General features: G+C 35.0%; 1 protein-coding gene across 2 annotated transcripts in view; it reads left to right on the top strand.

Annotated features, from left to right (window-relative positions):
• Positions 1-21,598, top strand: part of SESN1 (sestrin 1) — an 88,909-nt gene that overhangs the window by 51,992 nt on the left and 15,319 nt on the right. The window contains exon 1 of one of the 2 annotated variants that reach the window (XM_006926057.2): positions 16,557-16,763. The exons of the other annotated variant lie outside the window; for it this stretch is intronic. Coding sequence (XP_006926119.1) covers positions 16,662-16,763 — 102 coding nt within the window. The 5' untranslated portion in view covers positions 16,557-16,661. Of the gene's footprint in view, positions 1-16,556; positions 16,764-21,598 lie in introns of those variants that run through there. 2 annotated transcript variants of the gene reach the window in all.

The following is a 21,598-nucleotide window of genomic DNA, read 5'->3' as shown; positions in this document are numbered from 1 at the left end:
AAGTATATCTTACACAAAGTATATCTCCTTTATACCTTTGCCATGGCCATGATCTAACCCTTCTCTTCATTAAGGGACTTGAGTAGATAGAAGATAAAAAGGCTTTAAGTGGCTCTTTCACTGAAATTGAAGCCATCTTCCAAATTACATTATTTTGTCTTTTAGTGTGCCTGTGTATGTATCTCTCTTTTTTCCTGTCCATATAATCTTAGGGAAAGTAACCCCTAAATCTGTTTCCTGATCATATACCCCTTCTTACTTCCTCTGATTCACCCATTATGTGCTAGGGGATTCAGTACTGGAAAAGATGGGCCATTTCTAACTCTTGGAACTTTCAGTTTAATAAAGGAGACTGTCTGGCCTAGTAGGAATTACCATGCGGAGAGATAAGTGCTGTAATAGAGGAAGTATACAAGGGAGGTATCTAAGTCAGGTGGGGATGGGTCAGGGAAGGCTTCTTCAAGATGGTAATTTCTAACTTCAGACTGAAGGTGAGAAGAGGACCAGGGTTAGAGGGACCAACTTGTAGTCAGAGAGAATAGCATGTGCACAAGTCCAGGAATGATTCCTGTGGGTGGACCATGAAATTAGGTAATGCTGTGAAGCTGAAGAGGAAGGGGAGTGGTAAGTCTCACTACCTCTTCCTTAGATGTACACAGATTTCCTTTGCCTACACTCATCTTGCAGACTTGTGAAAGTCACTGCTTTCACCACTTTATGCCACTATTCAGAAATATTTTAGGGCTCCATTATTGCCTCCTGCTTTGTCTAGTCTCCTCTTTCACTGGCTTTCTAGGCTCCCCAAAAGTGACCCTATTTCCTACTGCTTACTAACTCACATCCCCCTGCCGGAGCCCAGACTATCTCCTTACAGTCTCTTGGGTTCATCCAGCTTGTTCTCCCCTCTGTGCCATGCCCCTTTACTCATCTTTCCAGTCTTTACTGATTCCCTATCCTTGGATATTTGCAGTTTGTGCCACGTAACAACATAGAATTACACATTGCCTACTATCGTCCTTTGATTTTGTTTATGTCTTTTATGATCAACTGGGTTGTAAGCTTCCTGAGGGCTGGCTCTGAAGCTGCATTTTAATCTGCTGAGGAGTGGAAAGGAAAGGGTACTGGACCTGAAGTCAGGCAGGCCTGCATTTGATTTGTAGCTCTGCCGCTTATCAGTTGCATGACAGGTTTCTTCTTGGGTAATACAGGAATGAGATTCATCTCACAAGGTTGTTGTGAGAAATTCCACAAGTCACTGTATGGGAAATTTGTGGGCTATAAAGCTCTATGTGCATTTTACATTTTGTTCCATAGTTCCTATGTAGAGTCATATTCATTGTGTGAGGTTTTATGTTTCTTTCCAAGACCTTAGTATCTTGAGAATTTCAGACATATATTTTTTTCTTAGTGACGTATTTCTCTTTATTCCAGATCCTGGTTATTTTTAATCTTTCTCTGTTTCACCTATTCCTACCCTGTCTTCAAACTTATGGATAAAATAATTTTAGGCAGCTGAGAAAATAATATTTTGAGACATGAAAAAATTCAGTTGCCTAATCTATTGATACACTGCAGATAAATTAGATCTCATCAAAATTAAACATTTTTAAATTTATGATCTTCAAAAGATATCATTACAAAAATGAAAGACAAGCTACAGACTAGGAGAAAATATTTGGAACCCATATATCAGACAGAGTATTTATGTTCAGGATGTATAAAGAACACTTACAACTCAGTAACAAGAAGTCAACCGATCCAATAATAAAAAAAAAATAGACAAAAGATTTGAACTGACACTTCATAAAAAAAAGATATATAAACGATCAATAAGCCCATTAAAAGATGCCAATTCATTTTCAACATCAGTAGTTACCCAAGATACCCATGTTAAAACCACAATGAGAGAGATTATTACACCAGGGCTTCTCAACCTTGGCACTTGACATTTTGGGTCAGATAATTCTTTGTTGTGAGAGGCTGTCCTGTGCATTGTAGGATGTTTGGCAGCATCCCTGGCCTCTACCAACTACATGACATAGCAACACCCCCACCTATCAGTTGTAAAAAACAAAAATGTATCCAGATATTGTCAAATGTCCCCTGGGGGGCAAAATCACTCCCAGGTAAGAACTATGGTGCTACATGCATTAGATTGACTAGAATTAAAAATATCGGCCATGCTAAATGTTGGCATGTAGAGCCACTGGAACTCTCATACAATGTAAAAAGATGTAGAGCCACTGGAACTCTCATACAATGTAAAAAGGGTATAACCACTGTGGAAAATGTCTGGCAGTTACTTAAAAAGTTAAACTTATACCTATTATATGATTCATGCGTTCCACTCCAAGCCAAGAGAAATGAAAGCATAATTCACACAAAGCTATTCAGAATCTTTAGGAGATGTACTATTCTACATAGGTAGAATTCTAAAGTACAAAGAACATTTTCATTTTGACTATGTAATTTTTCATACCTCTTTCTAGGATTATTTTGCTTCTTCCTGAAATGAAGCTCCTTCAGGAGGATCTGTTGGTGGTGGTAGACAACTTTTTATCTCTTAAAATGTATTTCTTGCATTCACTTTCTTGAAAGATAGTTTCATGTGTCATACAATTCAAGAATACTTTTCTCTCAGTACTTTAAAGATACTGTTCCATGATCTTCTGGCTTCAATTATTAAAAATTAGGCTGTCAGTTTAGTTTTTCCTTTGTAGGTAATCTGGATTTTCTCTTGGATAACCTTCAACATCTTCCTTTCTTCTTGGAATTTTTCAGTTTTTTGTCAAGATATGGATTTCCTTTCAGTTATTATGCATGGGATTCACTGTGCTTCCTTATACAATGAGGATTGATGTCTCTAATCAGTTCTGGAAAATTCTCAACCATCATCTCTTAGAATATTGCCTTTCTCCTTCTGGAACTCCATTTAAATATATATTAGTCTTTCTAGTTCATCCTCCATGTATTTTATTTTTTCTTTCGTATTTTCCATCTCTTTGCTCTATGTGCTACATTCTGGATTATTTTTTTCAGATTTACTTTCCAGTACTAATAATTTTCTATTCAGTTATGCTGAATATACTGTTTATCCACTGAATTTTAAGTTAATTATTATAAAATCTGTTTTCAATTCATTTTCAAATCTGTTTGGTTAATTTTTTTGATGGTTTCTTGTTCCTTGCCTATAATTTCCATTCCCTTTAAATTTTTAAAATACATTCAACTGGTATTCTGTATCTATAATTCTAACACCTGAAGTCTTACAGGTCTGGGTCAAGTGATTATTATTTCTTCTGAACCTCACTAATGGTACCTTTTTTCATGGCACATTTTATTATTGTAAGTTCATATTCATTGGACTTTTATCTCCTTTAATTATCTATATTTCTGACTGGAGCCTGGGGGACTAACCAACCCCTTTAACTTAATCCTTGCCTTATTTTTTTTTTTTAAGACCATACAGGTAATTGGGAATTAAGGCTCCAATTCCTCATGTGTGAGCCATTTTATATTTATGAATTTTCAGGAGAGATTTTACCCCAAACATCAAGAACAAAGTTGAAATAAACAAATTTTCTTTCTATCTCCTTTTATAGGTGGGGTGTTTTTCCTAGTTTATGCTTTCATTGATGGTTTAGCTTATTGCGATTTGGCTTTATGATGGGGCCTCTGGTCTACCCCCATCCACCGCCCCCCCACCCACCCCTGATTCCCCAGGTCCTAAGCTTTGTCTTCTGGGTTCCCTATGCTATTGCTTTAGGCTACTGGATCCATGGTTACCAGCCTCAATAATCACTATCTCCTTGGATTCCTCCTATTGGTCATTTTTGACTTCTTAGGATTTCTGGTTACTTTGCCAGTTCACCCATACATTTAAAATTATATTTCTTATTAAAATATTTTTAGGTGTTTTGTCCAATATGGTAAGAATCACTATTATAGAGGCTAGTTATTACCCTAATCTGTCAGAGAGTGCTGCTAGCAGGGCTCTTTAAAGCTTATAGAACTAAGTACCCTTATAATGGCTCCAGTTACTGTGTTGTTCAAATTCTTCTGCTTTTTAGAATTTTTATGACTCTTCCCTTGTGATTAAATGGTTAACTATCATTCTTTCTTTGCTGTCAATTTAAATAGTAGTCTCTTATCTCTTCTAAATTAATGTGGAATTAACTTGATAAACAAGTTGCTATAATTTTGTATCAAGTAAAAGTAAATTGTCTTTAAGAGAGTTAGGACAAAGGTTTTCCTCTGAGTACAGTATGCTTTGGTATATAAACTCAGTGGCATCTATTTTACTTTTTTTTTTTTTTTTTGCTTAGCTGTTCTAGGTTACGTTTGTGAGATTGTAAAAAAAAAAAAGTCAATTGAGGTATAACAAGATATTACTATATCAATAGTCAGCTATAGTAATCAGCTATTTTGGCCAAAATTACTAATTTTTTTTAAATGTGGAGAAAACATTTCTCTCTCTTTCTCTCCCCCGCTGTGTGTGTGTGTGTGTGTGTGTGTGTGTGTGTGTGTGTGTGTGTGTGTGTAAGTAATCATTGGATTTAATCCTACCAAATAAATCACTCTGAATCCTGCCTTTCATTTTTGAGTAGGTAATACCATATTCAGCCTCTAAGAAAAATTAACAATAGTTTCTTATGTTTTAAATCTATTTATGTGACTTTAATGATTGTATGCCAACTTGTCTTTTTATTTTCATTTTACCCTTTACATAAAATGTTACCTTTTGTTTATGCTGAAAGATAATTTTACTCATTTAGCTATTTTTTTTGTTAGACTCAAGACTTTCTCTTTAGTCTTTTATGTGCAAAGCCTGTAATATAATGAAAATGTATTTTAAAGTAATTGTGTGTGATGTGCCAGTAGTTATAATTTCAAAGCAAGGTTAACATACTTCCACTCCCCCAAATCCTTACATCTGAAATAGAATATATTCACAACATGGTCCAAAAGGGACATATAAATACTCTGAGGTTGTGCTGTAAAATTGTTAACCCCACATAGGCACATACACAAATAATATTTATAACTTTATCCAAAAAATAGTGGATGGTATTTTGGAGATTAAGAGACAGGATTAGCACGGTAAATAGTCAAGTAGTAGAAGATATTCTTCATTCAGCACAACACAATTTACAAATTTTTGTGCAGAAGATGAAATTTTAGAAGACCCTTGAAAGAAGTTATGATAATGTATCCTTAGTGAAACTGTGAGGGAAGAATGTTTTCAAGAGTCTGGGATAAATGTATAAAGATTCAGAGAAGGACCACAAGTAAATAGAATAAAGGAAATTGAGATAGGATTAACATGTATAAGGTAGGCAGTAGCCAGGGAGAAGGGATATTGAGAGATGTTATGGAGCATTTTCATTTTCATAGTAGTCTCAGTGGGAAGCAAGTCCAAATTTCCTGGAGAGGGATGGTATTCCAATGATTTGGGTGGTCACAGAGGGTGGGGTGAACAGTCAGTTATACAGAAGAGGTTGCAGAGAAAATAGTGCAGGGTTAGATAGGAAAGAATGAAGAGTTTATAGCCCCTTGGCCTCCTTCCTGATGGACACACAATCACTGGACTGTTAACAGTAGAAAGGAAATTAAAGCATTATGGATAGCGTAGTATCCCACCACATCATGGTACAGGAGAAAGAACATGACTTTGGAGTCAGACAGGCTTGAGTTCTAACCTTCACTCAGGCCCTTGCTTGCTATATGACCTTGGGTTAAGTACTTAACCTCTGTCTCACAGTTTCCCATTTCTAAAGTGAAGATAGTATCTACCTAAAGGATTATTATGAGGGTTAAATGAATTAAAATATATGTAAATACTTTAGACGAGTGCCTGATACATACTAACCAAAATATGTCTTAGCTAGTCTGTTAATAATATGAAATCTGAAACCACAAAGCATAACATCTTTCTACTTCCAGAATCAAATGTTAGACTAAAATCTGAATTATTGATTTTAAAGCTCTTCATCAACTGGCACTCAGTTATCTAACTGCTGCAATTAACAATCAGATGTTCATCATAACAGAATCTTGCTCTCCAAGTGCTTTGTACCTTTGTAGTTCTAAGGCATTTCTCAGTCCAGGTATCCTTTTAAGAGGAACAAGACTACAGTAGGTGGATCACTATAGGAAGCTAGAAGAGGAAAAAGAGGAGAAAGGAAGAAGATATGGATGTTGTTCTCAAAGAAGACAGGTGAGGATGGAAACAATGCCTGACATATAGTAGATGCTTAATTAATATTGGTTGACTGAATGTTGAATAAATAGGTTCAATATATCCATAAATATAGCAGTTTATGAATTTAACATACAACCAAACTGTGGTGAATAGATATGTGTAATTGATGAAAGTTTTCGTAAGAGTTTGATGGATGTTGTTTTAAATTATTAAAGATTAAAAGCCCAAAGAAAACATGAGCTTTATATACAGTGCCTCCTTCCCAAACGATGTATTGAAACTATCTTTTTTCTTGATTCACCATAGTTTAGTTGTCTGTGACAATTGAGGATAGAGAAAAAGGATGAAGTAAAGGACATCACCAATAAGTAAAACTTAAAACTAGTCTCCAAACATTATTTGATTTTCCCCCATCTTCCTAGGAATGTTTAGAATACAATAAAATGTTCAGAGGAAGTATTCACACATACATTTTTGACCTCATCCTACAGTGTTCATAGCAAACCTATGTTTTATAGTATATGGTGAGTTCAGGAGATGATGATGTGACAAATCAAGCTGACATACTTAAAATAATTATTTTTTTAGGGAACTGAAACCAGCAAATGGTTTAAGCAGTACTTGAAAAAAAGACAAAATGTGGTTCTGGAAGATATTGAAAACTGCCTTAGAATATTTGATAAATTCAACAAGCCAAAAGCGAAATGAAGAAAACTATTAACTGTTGTTTCACAATGTTTTTGTGTCTCTATTGCATATAACACTTTGTCAATTTAAGCAGATACTGAGATTTGTATGAAAATCCCTTCTAAATTCTCAGAAAATTTTCATCTCTCAAAGAAGAAAGACTTGCATTGAGTAATAGAAATAAAGGGGAAAAGTGCATAAAATGGCACTATGCAATTTTTTCAGTTTGCTTGCTTGTTTTGAAGGTTGGTTGTATTTATATATGGTTGTTTTTACTCATATATTTTATATTTTTGGATTTGGACTGAGCATTTCTTTTTTGGGATCCCCCACCCTCCTGCATAAATTATAGAAATTGAGTATTAGGAAATTTAAAAAGAGAAGAATCTTTTCTTATAGATATTCCCACCCTTATCCTCTATCCACAAACAAGAAAAAAATTATCCCACAAAAATTTAAAATTTATTACAAATACACTAATATTTTAAAGATAACTAATGTATACGGTATCTGACACAGTAAAGATGAAAACAAAATTATCACTATGTTACTAAAATCTGATATATTTTGTTGAGCGTTGAAGAGATTTTTATCTTTGTTACTTTTAACACAGGATAGTATATCCTGTTTTATAACTTTTGCTCTGCTCTGACACTATATAGTATAAAAAAATCATTGAAAGAAGGTTGGATCTCATTGGTATCTGGAACAGTTGAGTCCCTACCTGTTTGTCTGCTTTATGATTGGCCAAAAGCTGTTGCTAAGCTTGTTTTTTTGTTCTTAGGGAAAGTAAAAAGTTGAGTGTGACCTATTTGAACTGCATCCTGCTGCTTTTGATTCTACTTTGCTCTTTCTCCTGATCTACATTTGTTTTCTGATATCTTTTTTAAGCTTAGATATTTTTAAACCCTCCAATTTGTAAATATGTTTTTCTGATATACTTTTAAGCTTAGATATTTTTTAAACCCACCAATTAGGGTGCAGTATTTTAAGGTTTTAATTGTATATTTGCAATGCACAAATTAAACTACTGTGGTTTAAATTTAAAAATCTGGTTGAATATATGAAAGTTGAATTTTATGATATAAAGCAAATTCTAATTGTGAAAAGCAAATGCACTATTTAAAAATCTGCCTATTACAAGTACAAAAGAATATACAAAGTACTTCACTGAAAAATTTATTAGGTCAACTTTTTATGGTCATACTGGCATGTATGTCACTGAAGGATAAGATTGACTCTACTAGTGTTTTCTGGAGAAAACCTAGAAGTATTGATCATTCTTTCAGTTATAGACCAGATTCAGGACAGGCTAAATCAAGGTTCTACTCGAAGGCAAGTTTGGTTGGTAACTCAGTAGACCATCATGAACTGTTGTGATTCTAAGGAGCCTTTTTTCTTTAAGGCTCTACTTTGTATTGATGAGAATGAGACTTTGAACTAGATTCCCCAGCAATCTGCTGGAACCAGCAGAAATCCCTGGAGCATTCTCTGAACCTTAAGTGTGACCCACGTCTTGGGTGAATAATGTAGGGAGCTACAGACTAGCATGGATCCTTCAAACCTGCTGTGATTTCTGATGTGCAGATCAAGAGATATGGTGTATATATAAAACAGTGATATTCAAATGTTATTACATTTTTTGTCAGCATAGTCTTTAGTAAAACAATATTACCATAATTCTGATGTGAACATATCTAAAACTGGCACTGTATTAATAAATTATGCCTTTAAGTTTAAATAAATAAAAAAATAAGTTTAAATAAGTAAAGTTAAATTTATCAAGTTAATTAATGAGAATAATGAAGCTATTTTCTGTTATAAACAAATTAGAAATTAAGGGGTTATGGATTATAGTTACAGTATTATTTGACTTTTTCTTGTATGTATAATATCAAGGAAATCTGGATTCATACAGCAAAGTTACCCACATGCTATAGCAATTCATTCACTACTATAGTTTTACTCTAGCAGGTGTAGACAGGCATGACGTTTTTAAAAGGCTAGAATACACTAACTATACCCTTCCTAATCACTGACACATTTTCAAGAATGTTCAAACATGAGCTCACAAAGATGGTGGAAGAAGCTTTATTTAATTATTAGTGGCAACAAATTATTATTTTAGTAATTTCCAATGTATTTCATATTGATACACATTTGTAGGTTACCTTGAAAAAGAAAGCTTAAATCAAATATTCCATAACACTCTAAAATACTTGTAAGGAATGGATCCTAAAAAATATAATTTGAAAACCACTTGTAATGTACAGAGAAGCCAGGTTCTAGTTAGCTTAAAGCATATAACTCTTGATAAAATCAAGAATTGTTAACAGTAGAAATTTAGAGCTGAAATAAAGTTTGAGAGATCATGAAGTTCAATTGCCCTTCATTGTAAATTTGAAGGGACTAAAACTAGAAGAGTTGTTAAGAGATTTCTAGACTGGGTTTTGGGGTTTTGGCGTTGTTTTGCAGAACTGGGCAATAAACTAGATGACTTCCTATTTAATGCTCACTTACAGAGCCCCAAATTATCTGCCAATCTGTATGACTTAATGTGAGAGGTATAAGTCTAAATGAAATAGATACCCAATTTCAAATTACGATATTTCTGCTTGCTCATAGGATTTAAGAAGTTAAATACATATAATTGACATTCAGTAAATATTTATAAATAATGAGTGATTGAATGCTAAGTGGTTACATAATATTAAGATTTCTGTTAATTGGTAAAATAATAGCATTGACATACATCCATAAATCTATGCCAATATATATATTTTTTAGAGTTATAACACATTAAGGAAGACTACTACCTTCTCCAATTTATAATATTTAAATAAAATCTTATTTCAGTATTTCTCAATTATTTGCCAAAAATTAGGAAAATCAGATTATCTAGCCCTACAAATAAAATGATTTTGAATTCTGTTCAAACTTAAGCTTGTGTAAAAAACAATTTTTGAAGTGTCATCTCTTCTGAGTATGTTTAGCTAAACAAAAAGATAGTGGTAAGCAAAAAATAAACATCTTTATTATTTGAACGACAGTGCACTGTCATTCCCTTTGGGCAAAGGGGAAAATGGCCCACAGAGGTGTAGTGAGGATTTTGGAGGCAAAAGAACATATGAGAAAGTTCAGTGAATGGCATTTTATTTCTAAGATGCTTAATAACATGCAAGTACTCTCTAAATGTGGCCTTGTACTTTGTGACCAGGATAAGGATCTACGACTTAATGCCCTCTTGGAAAATGAGATCTCAGAAGGAGGCAAAGAAAGAAAGTGAATTAAAGGATTAAAGGACCTACAACTAAAGATTATCACAAAGGAACTAGGTGGGGGTTCTTTGAGCTGTGTAAGAAAAGCACATACTGTAGGACTCTATTCACTGCTTGGTAGTAATAATCATGGGGGTGTGACATAGAGAGGGAGGTCAGGATTGCTGTTATAAATTTTAAAATAACTCGATTAAAAGATTTTAGAATATTGTCATTAGGATTTTATTTCTTTGAACCAAAATTATCTTTACTATGAATAAAATATTCAAAATTCAGACATGATTAAGCTAATGACTCATTAATATACATTTATCCTAAACATTTTAACCATGGGTAAATTCGACTTTATAAAGGAAATAGATACTTGAGTGTTCAGTTCCATCAAGTTTGTGGCCTCAGGATAAGTTGAAGATATTAGATTTGGTTTTAATCTATTTTGAATGATAATTTTAATATTATGCCAGACTAATATATTCCTTGGATTTAAAATTATAGCTTATATATTAAAACCAATTTTTGCCTGTGCCCACTAACAGAAGAACTTTGAGAATTTAAAAAACATTTTCACACATGTTTTTAGGTATAGATGAAATCCAGCCCCTAAAAAAACTATTTTAAAAATTATACAATAGAGTATATATGCATAGTCTGAGAAACATTTTCTACTTAAACATTTTCACATATATTTAGTATCTTCAGTTACCTTTTTTTTTTGAGTTTGTGTTATTTCCTTTTCTTCTTTCTTTAAACCTTCAGTAGCTACTAAGAACATAATGAGATAAAGTGCTAAGTCTCAATTTCCTGCTACACTCACCTTTTCCTTAACCTCATCTTATTCCAAATTAAACCTATTCTTTCCTCTTTAACTCAACAATGATGCTGAAAAGTAATTTGCCTCTCAAAGATGTAATATTTCTGAATGAATTACCCCATTTAATTTTGATATTCAACAGACACTCTCCTATCATTTCACCTTAGATAGGCTTGAGGATGTCTAAAGCCAAACTTGGTTACAAAATGTTTATGAATCTTGTCAAACGATGGTATGTAAACAGGCCACGTCTCACTTGTAAGTACCTGCCTTAACAAGTGAGCCATATGTACCATTGCCCAAAACTATATAGCTATTATTTTGGTAGTGCAAGGGAGCAGAAAAATCAAAGAAGCTTGGGAGTATCTGTGGGTTCCCAAAGAAGATGTGGACAGACTATGAAAAAATACAAGTTGCTTCGCAGAACTGAACCCAAGGACAAGCTGACTCCCAAGCACAGACTGCCTGCTTATACAGCCTTCAAAAATATTTGTCCATATGGCCCAAATTTTTTATAAACTGAATACCGAACTTGAAATACATTATTAAGCTTTCAATTGAGTTAGGGCTTATATATATGTTTTTAATGGAAATATCTCTGTGGAGTTCATTCATTCAGTACATACTTATTGAGGGTCTACTGGATGCTGGCACTAGTGCATTGGAAACATAGCAGTGAACAAAAAAGACAAACATTCTGATGTTATGGAGCTTACATTCTATTGAGACAGATTAAATAAATTAGTATGAGATATCAGCCTCCATACAATAAATAGTGTGAGTTAGTTTAAGAACACTGTTTTCTTCTTAATAGCTACCGGTTATTCTAAGAGGAATAGGGATAAGGTGAAGAGTGTTTAAGAGGTTAGTCAGACTCAGGCAAGTTAGTTACTGAAGGAGCTTTGGGTAGCACGAAGTCACCAAAGGCCTGGGAAGAGTGGCAGGGATAAACAGAAGAGAGAAGCGCTCAAAGACCAAGATCATTCGTTCTCTCATTTCTTCTTTTTCTTTTTGTTTTTAAACCAGATCTCATCCTGATTAAAAGCAAGGGAGCTAAGTTTTTCTTTCTTCCTGCCCTCTTTACTTGTCCTCACAATCAAGAACTTAGGCTAATGCAGTTATCAGAATTTTAGAAATATTCACTGAAAGAAACAGCCCAGCTGCTGTTGCTTTGGATTCAGACAAACCTGGGTTCTAATTCCAGGCTGCATTTTACTACTTTTATAATCTTGGACAAGTTACCCGCACTTTATGAGTTTCTGTCTTACAAATGTGTCACATAAATAATTATATCTGCCTTATAGATGTAAAGTGCTCAGTGTCTGATATATAGGAGTTGATAAGTTACTGGTCTTATCATTAGCTTGAAAACTTGACCACACTAGAACACACTTATTCTTTAGGAGAAAGTGATTTTCTAATTTAAAACTGCTGACAGGATTTGGAATACTGCTTATTTACAAATATGGGTGACAGATGGCCTATGTTTCTGAAAGCCTATGTGGAGATTTAAAATTGCATTTCTAAGAGAAGAAACTTTATGCTGAGAGAGTAAATCTTAAAAGTTCTCATCACAAGAAAAAAATTTTTTTGTATCTATGTATGGTGACAAATGTTAACAGACTTATTGCGATGATCATTTTGCAATATATACAAATATCAAATCATGTGATATACCTGAAACTAATATTTTTTCAATTATACCTCAATTAAAAATAAGTAAATAAAAGAAGACACTCTAAGGGAGAGAAAAAGAGCAAAGATTTGTCAACATTCTTGCTCCTTTATAAGTAATATAATTCTAAAAATTAAATTCAAGAAGTGAAAAAAGTAGAGGACAAATAAGAATAATGTAAAATTAAAGTTCAGTGCTAAAAGGATCTCAGTGTACCCAAAACATGATGTTGAAAGGAAAAAAATGCTTAGCAGACAAGCTATATTTACAAAAACAGGAAGATATCAGCTAGAGGAGAAATATCTTGACAAATTTAGTAAGCAGAAGTAATCTTATAAACCAGCGTTCATTCTAGATAAAATGTTTTAAATGACATTAGGGCATTTTTCAAGAATGCTTAAACCACATAAATGTAATAAATCCCACTCTCATTCTTAAAGGAGTTCTTTAATGGCTAAAACCATTGCCATGTCTGTTTCTAACCAATTATTAAATATAATTTCTCTTTTATTGAATAGATTTACAAATCTATAGTACTTTCATGTAATTCCTTTGGTTAATGAGAAAATCATGGTTTAATGTGCTTTTTGGCCCGATTAAGCATTCTTTCTACTAAAATATCTGTCATGAATTGGCTATATTTTTAAAAGTCTAATGAATTTAGGGAAGCTGGTTGGTCAGGAGAGCAGATAATTTTAGATTTACCTCTTAAATTTCAAAAACAAGAAAATGAGGCATGATCTTCTTTCTCAAGAAACTGTGTTGGAGGTTGGAGAGACAAAATCTACTTTCATTCCTCTACTTCATTCCCATTATTCTTTAGATCACCCTCTTGTTTCGCCAAAATTATCTCAAGATCCTTTCTAACTCAGCTCCCTGCCTCCAGTTTTGCCCCTTTCAATATATTTTTCTAAATCTTACCTGAAATGTCATTCTACTTTTTAAAACTTTGAATAATTTCACAGTACTCTTAAGAATGAAATTTATATTTTTTAATGAATCTTTAATAAGGTCCCTCCTTAGTATTTATCTTTTACCTAAACTCCATCCATTACCCTCCATACTCTTTGCTACAGACTCAATGAACTTCCTTTATTCTGCTTCCCTAAGGGACCACTCTCTCTCTCCCCTGCCTCTGGGCCTTTACATATGCTAGTTTTGTTACTTAGAACTCTTGTCTCTAAGCTCAACTCCCCCTCCCCCAATATTCTTGCCTAGGCCTCTCTTCTGATCCCCTAAGCCCAAGCTCAGATGTCTCTTCTTTCAGGAAGCCTATCTTAAACCATCACTCCAAGTATGGACTCTCTCATACTTCATAGTTCTCTGCTCAAAACAAGTCATTTGACACCACTCTGCTTTTACATGAGCGTATCAGCTTGCTCTTGAGAAAATTAGAGTTGAGACCATTACTGCTAATGACAGATGGAAAAACTTCACTTTGATGCAGCTACGTTTACTAAAACATTTTTAGAGGAAAGGAAATATTTCAGAATTAATATTACTTCTTGTATTAAATGTCAAGATTTTTCCTAGAAGAAATAAAATGTTGACATAAAATGTTTAAATAGCAGGCTTTATAAAGTAGCTGCTGGCTTATATCGATAACCTGTGATAAATATGAAAAGAATAGTTCTTTCCAATTACTGTTCTGTATTCAGGATGTTCACCTTTATTGCATGCCTATCTGTGCCTAGCATTGGGGGTTCATTAGGAGAAGTGCCTTCAAGACATGTGGTCTACTCAAGAAGTAAAATCTTTGGAAAATACAATTTTTTTTATTGAATAATTTGGAACAAAACATTTCCAGAAGTGAAATCTACACAGTGATACTTTTAGGTCGATAAATTTTGGGAATTCTTAATTACTGTAGATTTATTTGGAAACAACTTTTGTATGCTGGAGAGTAGAGTGACTAATTCACAATATTGCTCTGTAGAAAAGAACAGAAGTTAACATTCTTCGAAGAACTTAAGTCAGTCTTTATTCAACCGTAAAGGAATCTTGACATTTAAAAGCTTGAAGGTCCTCAGTAAACCACTGAATTAGAGTAGAAGTTAAAATTTTTTCTTTTTATGTAAGGCAGAATTGAAATAAATAAGCTGAAACTTTTTTTTTTTTTTAAGGAATCCTAATTGGAACTTCCTATACAATTTTAGTATATGCTTCTTCAATAAATATTTATCAAGCACTATCAAACACTGCTATAGGTATACCGTTTGCAGTTTTAATTGGCATTTAATTATTTAAAGCCATTTTTTGGTTAAGTAAATGCCTGCTTTTCCCTTGCCTCTCATTAAATAGACAAGCATTCTTCATTTTGCAAATAACATAATTTTAATGTCACAAACAAGGTTATGCCCTACTAACTAACCCTACTATTTTATTCTTTCCAGAAAATCACAACTCAACTCTTCTAAAACCAATCATTTTTCACATGGTTCCTTCATTATCGAACTAGCTTTATAGCTGACAATTCCACATATCAAGTCCATTTATGTTTCCATTATTCTTCTACAATTAATCTATTTTGGAGGGTACATCATATTCCTGCAAATTGGATGGTTTACTGTGTTTATTTTTGCTTGTTTATTTGTGGTTGAGTGGGCACTTGATTATACTGTTTGTTTTTGTGGCTGCGCTCAGAGGAAGAGATCCTGGAAGTCTCTATAGCCTTTTCTTCTATGTTATTAGCCCAAAATTGCTTTTCTTGACCATTAAAAATATTTTGTATGCTTCAGCAATTTATAAAAGCAGTGTATAACATTTATCTTATTTATCTAGAGAAGATAAATAATAACCATTTTAACCTGCTACTTTTAAAATATGACAGTTTGAGCAAAAAGGGTAACTTAGTCTTCTTTGAGACATTGTAACCTCACCCTGACTGAAACTTATTTTCATTTATGAATGCTGGTTCTGTCTGTGTTTGTTGATTTAAACTCCACTTGTTTCCTTCTGTCAGAAAGTTCCAACTTTTCTTTTTTTTTTAACCTGAGCATGTAAGCTTTTGAAAACACAATGGCGAACATGCAAAAAGTGATCTAATTTAGGAGCTGATTTTTAAAAAGAATTTAATGGAGCTATTTAAGGAAATAGTGTTGAGACAGGATTTGAGAGATCTGCGTTCCGGATCCAACAACGTCAGTTATTTGTGCTCCCTTATAACCTATGTTTTCTCAAGTTCTTCAACAGATTTCAGAGAGAGAAATTCTTTCTTTAGAACTCAAGGCGCTTATGAAAGAACATTAGAAATTTTAAAGCCTTCGAATGTATTTGGAAAGAAAAAAGAAAATTCAGAGATCTGCTACCAAAGCTTATTATCTGTGTAAGAAAGTGATATTTATAGTTTCTACATTGCTTACCAAAAATAATTTTACATTGAATATAGGCAGGCCATGGTCCCGTACTTGTTCCTGCATTCTGCGGCCCATTCAGTGTTGTTGAAAAGGAAGAAGGGGAATTTCAGTAGTTTATTAAATGTAAAACGAACTCGATTCCTCTCGAGAAGGGTCAGCCTAGAGGCTGGTTGCTGTTTGGCCCTAGGTAAATGGACCTGAGCGGGTGGAGGGAGGGCAAGCTGCTGGTACTGGGGACAGGGGCACATTAGCCTTTCATTGAAGTCCGGAGGGCTCGCGCGGCTCCGTCAACCCACAGCGCACGCTCACCTTCCAACGGACCGAGCCCTGTCCCAGTCCTGAGAATTAGCTCCTTGGGGTGGAAGGGCCCCTGGAGGTTGTTTTTCCCTGGGTCCGTGTGGAACAGCACGCCAACGCCTGCCCCTCCGCGCCGAGGGGGCGGGGCTCTGTGGCACCGCGGGCTCGCATTGGTGCGCGCGGCCTCTGGTCGGCGGAGTGGCAGCGGGGCGGGGCCACGCGGCCTGTTTGTTTGCGCCGCCCCCGCCATCCGCGCTGACTGAGGCGCTGCAGCGCAAAGCCCGGCCGGCTGCTCAGCGCTCACCTCCGCTCCGCCGCGGCTACTCTGGGCGACCGCAGCGCTCTCCCTGCCAACATGCGCCTGGCCACCTCCGCGAACGAGCCGTACACGGCCTCACTGGCCGTCTCGGAGCTGCTGGGCTTCAAGGAGTGCGGCGGGGGCAGCGGCCAGGACGAGGTACACGGGCCAGGGGCTGGGACTGTGGGCGGGTACCGGGCTAAGCTGCCTGGGCTGCACCGTGGTCGTGGTCTAGGTCTCGTCGCCTCCCCGCCTTCGCACCCTAACAGCTTCGGAGAACGCTCCCTGAGGAGGGCGACCGTGGAGCAACCGCCTGGGCCAGGCTGCCCGGTGGGGGCGTCTCGGGTTGGCCTGCGCTCCTCAGGTGAAGGGGCGGCCTGTGATGGGTGGGGAGATGTTTTCCACTGTGAGCCCGTTGGGCAGAAAATGCTGAGGCTGAAAGAGACAGCTGTCTCGGTCATTTAAATGGAAGTCTCCAAAACGTAAATAACGTTGTCTTCTGTACAAGTCCCCACAAGTCAGAAACGGAACAAAGCTCTAGTCCCACGGTAGAACAGCCTGTGGATTTTTTCACCCTCAGCGTCTTGTCAAATCAAATTATTCAGTGACCCTCACTCCTACTTAAAAAAGAAAAAGAAAAAAATACGTTTGAGTCAGTTAAAATATGATGTTGCCTAGAATAGGTATGTCCTGCTAGCTCTGACGTTATGCACAGCATTTACTCTTGTTTATTAAACCATCCTTTTGTGTCTGAATTTGCCTTCAGAAAAAGCTCTTTGATTCTAAGTTGTTGCAAATAGGGCACCATTTGAAAGTTATTAATATAGCTTTAAAATTTGAATCGTCGAAAGGCTTTAATTCAAAAGGTAACAAGGGCAAAGTAGAAAAACAGTCATTAAAATCTGAATTGAAATCAGAATGCTGTGTTGCTTTATTTAGTTTAAATACGAAGTAATTTCTCTGCAGCATTTCCCACTAGAATGACTCAGTTTTAATATTTATATTATTTTAAATGGAGTCTACATTAGGAGAATATTGCGTATATTCATATAAACTTAAATGAAGACACTTTCTATGAAGGTTGTGTAACAGCAAATACTTTAAGACTTTAACATTCATGGATATATAGTATGCTTTTTGTTTACAGTTAATAGCACAGCCTAAAAAATATCTCATAACTGTTGCTTTGGAAGCTTCATCAAAGAGAAAACAGAGTGAAAGTGTTGAAGGAGCATTTTTAGTTTCTGCAGGCCGTAACAGATCTTTTCTCATTTTAAGTAGAAGTGAGCGCCAATCATACTTGAATAGATCTGTTATTCCTGGTATTTGTGTGCATAATCCTGGTTCTTGCCCAGATGGAGAATCTGTAAATATAACCATCTAAACTGGAAGATAAAGAGATACATTTTAGCTTGCCCATTGATTACCCATGGGATTGTGCCCATGGGATTTTGTTCAGGAAACCGGGGAGCTTTGTATATAGTTATATTTCATTTTTAACACATCCAGCATGTGAGGAGATAAAGTAGGAAGCAGAGCTTAATGGAAAACGATTCACTTTACAAAGTAATAATACAACTCTTTCAAACAGCAAGCTTCCATAGTGCTTCAACACTTTAAACACTTTCCAGGAATGGAACTCCTGACTAAAGTATAGGGCACATATAGGACCTAAGTCAGCCTTACAAATCCAGTACTTTGAAGGCAATGAGATTTTATTTTTCTAGAATATAGATGATAGAAGACCAGATACTAAAAAATGAGGTACCTGAACTTTTCGTATTTATAAATTCCCTAGTAGAGTTCAGGACTATTTTAAAAGCACTAGTCTATTTTGTTATAGTAGGGATATTTCTTTATAACACTTCTAGATTTCTTCATTTCTCTTTAAAAATTTTAAATGTCAGAAGGCTAGTTCCCAGCTCTAGGCAATGATTCTCCTTAAGAATGGGGAGTGGGATGGTAACTTTCACTTTTATACAATAAATCTTTGCCTTGTTGAAATACTTCAGAATGCACCTACTGCTTTTGTAATGTTTTTAAAAAATCAAAATTAGTGTCAATGTTGTGATTATAAGTATTAAAACACCTATACAGTTTTTAAACACACCAAATGCACTGAGGAAAATAAAATGATTCAAATGATCTTATTATTTTTATTTTTCAACTAGTTTAGCAAGTAGGTAGATGCCATAAGCCAACAAATGCTTTAATTTTGCATTTGTTGCAAATTATTCATTCTTTCATTTAAAGATGTTTATATAGATTTATAAATGTATCTAACAAATTTTAAAAATCTGATTAGAACAGTACTTTCAATACACAAACATTGATTCATACAATGATACATACATTGTCTTTCTGTGGTACTATCAACATCTGCTAAGAATTTTCTTTCATAATGTGAAAATTAGTGTGTTGGTATTATACCCTAATGATACTATGTCAGATTTGCAGCAATGTGGTGGTGGTGGAGGCTGTTGCTATCTCTTTCAAAGATGCTGTTTGGGAGGATTGTTGAGGAGAGGACTGTTAGTTCTTGTGTTAGTCTTTCCAGCCACACCTTCACCAAGAGCCAGTGACTTTGTGCTGTGATTAGCATCTACATCTGCTTTTCAACAGGCCTCTTGCTGTTGGCAGTTCTGCTTCCTACAATCTGGATTGGTCAAAATTTGTTCAAAGTCTGTAATTCAGTTTCTTACAGATACAGATGAAGTCATCATTGAAGTAACCTTTAGGAAGTTATGAAATGTACTTAGTTTTGTTTATGATAACTTCATTAGAAGACCTGCAATGCCTTTTTTTGATCAACACCTGCTAGAAAATAGGATAGTAGCTAATTTGTCATGTGACTAGGAAAAGCAGTGTTTCAAAAGTGATTTTCCAAAAAATTGAAACTTTTAACCTTTTAGAAACCAAGAATACTACTGTATAATAACAGTGGCATCTAAAAGGACCTTTGAGGTATCAAAAACTCTTAAAGATGCCCATAAGTCACCAACTCTAGAACCAGACTTCCTGGCTGTTTTCAAGGTAACTGTCATCTGTTTGCTTTTCTCAGAAGCTAAAACTCAATTTGTATGCAATGGGAAGCTAGATGGCATCAATGACCTGCTTCCTGCCAGTATCTGACTAGGATAAATTGGGGTACAGTCTCAGGGCTCATCAAGAGCACCCAGGGCAACCCTTTGTCTTCTTTTCAGCATGAGATTAAGTAGAAAAGATCGTGTCACATTCTTGTATCCTTCTCATGTACCCACTCTATTAAATAAGACAGAGAGAGAACAAAGGACATCTTTTTAGGTTGTTGTAATTTATTTAGGTTGTCTAGCTTCCAAATACAAGAGAATAAGTTGATACAAGGTCTAGAAGAACAGTAATTATGTTTCCCATTATATCAGTCTTGATCCACCCTTTCTGTATGGGAAAGACTTGATTTTTAAAAACCTATCCATCTCCTACTATCTCTCCCACCCCCCATTTTTTCTTTCATTTCCTCTCTTCCCCGCTACCATTTCCCTTTCTGCTTTTAGGGAATGGCACAAACATCTCACAGCTTCTTCAGCTTAATTAGAAATTGACCCCGGTCATTAAATTGTGAGCTGGGTAAAATTCTACTTTACCTAGATCTAGCCTTAGGTAAAATAATGAAATCAAATTCTTGAATGCCAGAGACTCCTTTCCATTCCTTTCATTTCTTCAGTTTTTCTATTCTTCTTTCCCCTTTCTGTTCTGTTCTATTTTATAGATTCAGCTTTCTTGCCAGACTGGTATCTCATCATGGAATGAATGTGATCTTATACTAAGAGATTATTAGCATAATAGGTATATAATCCATTCCCAATAAAGTTCGGTTTTTCTTAACATCCTGTTTTAAAATGTACAGTTTTTCACTTTAAAAGAATGTATTTTAAAGGTAGTAGGAAGGAAGGATTTGGCTGTTGAAGGCAAGGATGAGGGAAGACAGTGATACCAATAAAGCTAGTAAATCTAGCTTTATTGGGATGGATTTACAAAAACTTGAGATTTACATAGGACCATTGGGAAAGACCCTTGCCATATCTGTAAGCAAATATTCCATTTCTGAAACATTGATAGCAGTTTTTTTAGAACTGTAAAACTATTGGTTCAGAATAGTTTTGTATATAAACTATATTTGGCATGAAAACATAAGCAAAATAATATAATTCCACCTCTGAAGCTCATGTCCTGTCAATCTGGTCTCATTAAAATTTTTTATATATACCACCTATATGCTGCTAATGTATTTGTAGGATAAAGTTCTAGAAATGGAATTGCTAAGTTACAAAGAGTAACATAATTATACATGTTATGCACGTTGCTTGCTCTCCCGCCCCCCATAAAATATTTGGGAGATCTTTTAAAGCAAATCCATACGGAACTGCTTTATTCTTTGTTAAGACTACATGCTGTTCTAGTCTTTGGCCATACTAAACTGTATTGAAATAGTCCTCTATTGATGAACACTTAGGCCTTTTTATATCTCGTATTATTCTTTTATCTATGATTTCACATATGTAACCTGTGTACTTATTGGTTAACATTTTGGATGGAATTGTTGTTTCAAGGGGTATGTGACTTTTTTATTTTGATCAGTATTGCAGATCGCCCTTCCTAGAGGTGGTAGTAATTTATACTCCTTATATATTTCTAGATCTTTTTTCTTCGTACTTCAGAATACTCCCATCAGAAATGTATAAGCAATGAATGATATTTTCTCCATTTCTTCTCCAACACAGTCTGTTATCAAACTTTTTGATATTAAGCAGTCTTTTAGGTTAAAAATGTTATCTCAGTGTAGTTAACTTGCAGTGGTTTATCGTGAGGGTTTATCATTTTTTTCAGCCATTTATATTTCCTTTGAACTCTGTGTCCTTTGCTCTTTTTTTTTTTTTCTATTGAGTCATTGGGACTTTCTTATTGATTTATAGGAGTCTTTATGTAGTAAAGAAATTTAGGCCTTTGATATATGA

Source organism: Pteropus alecto, unplaced genomic scaffold, assembly GCF_000325575.1.
Source record: "Pteropus alecto unplaced genomic scaffold, ASM32557v1 scaffold79, whole genome shotgun sequence".
Taxonomy (NCBI): domain Eukaryota; kingdom Metazoa; phylum Chordata; class Mammalia; order Chiroptera; family Pteropodidae; genus Pteropus; species Pteropus alecto.
Note: the sequence above shows the minus strand (reverse complement) of the source record. Positions and strands in the feature narration are given on the sequence as shown.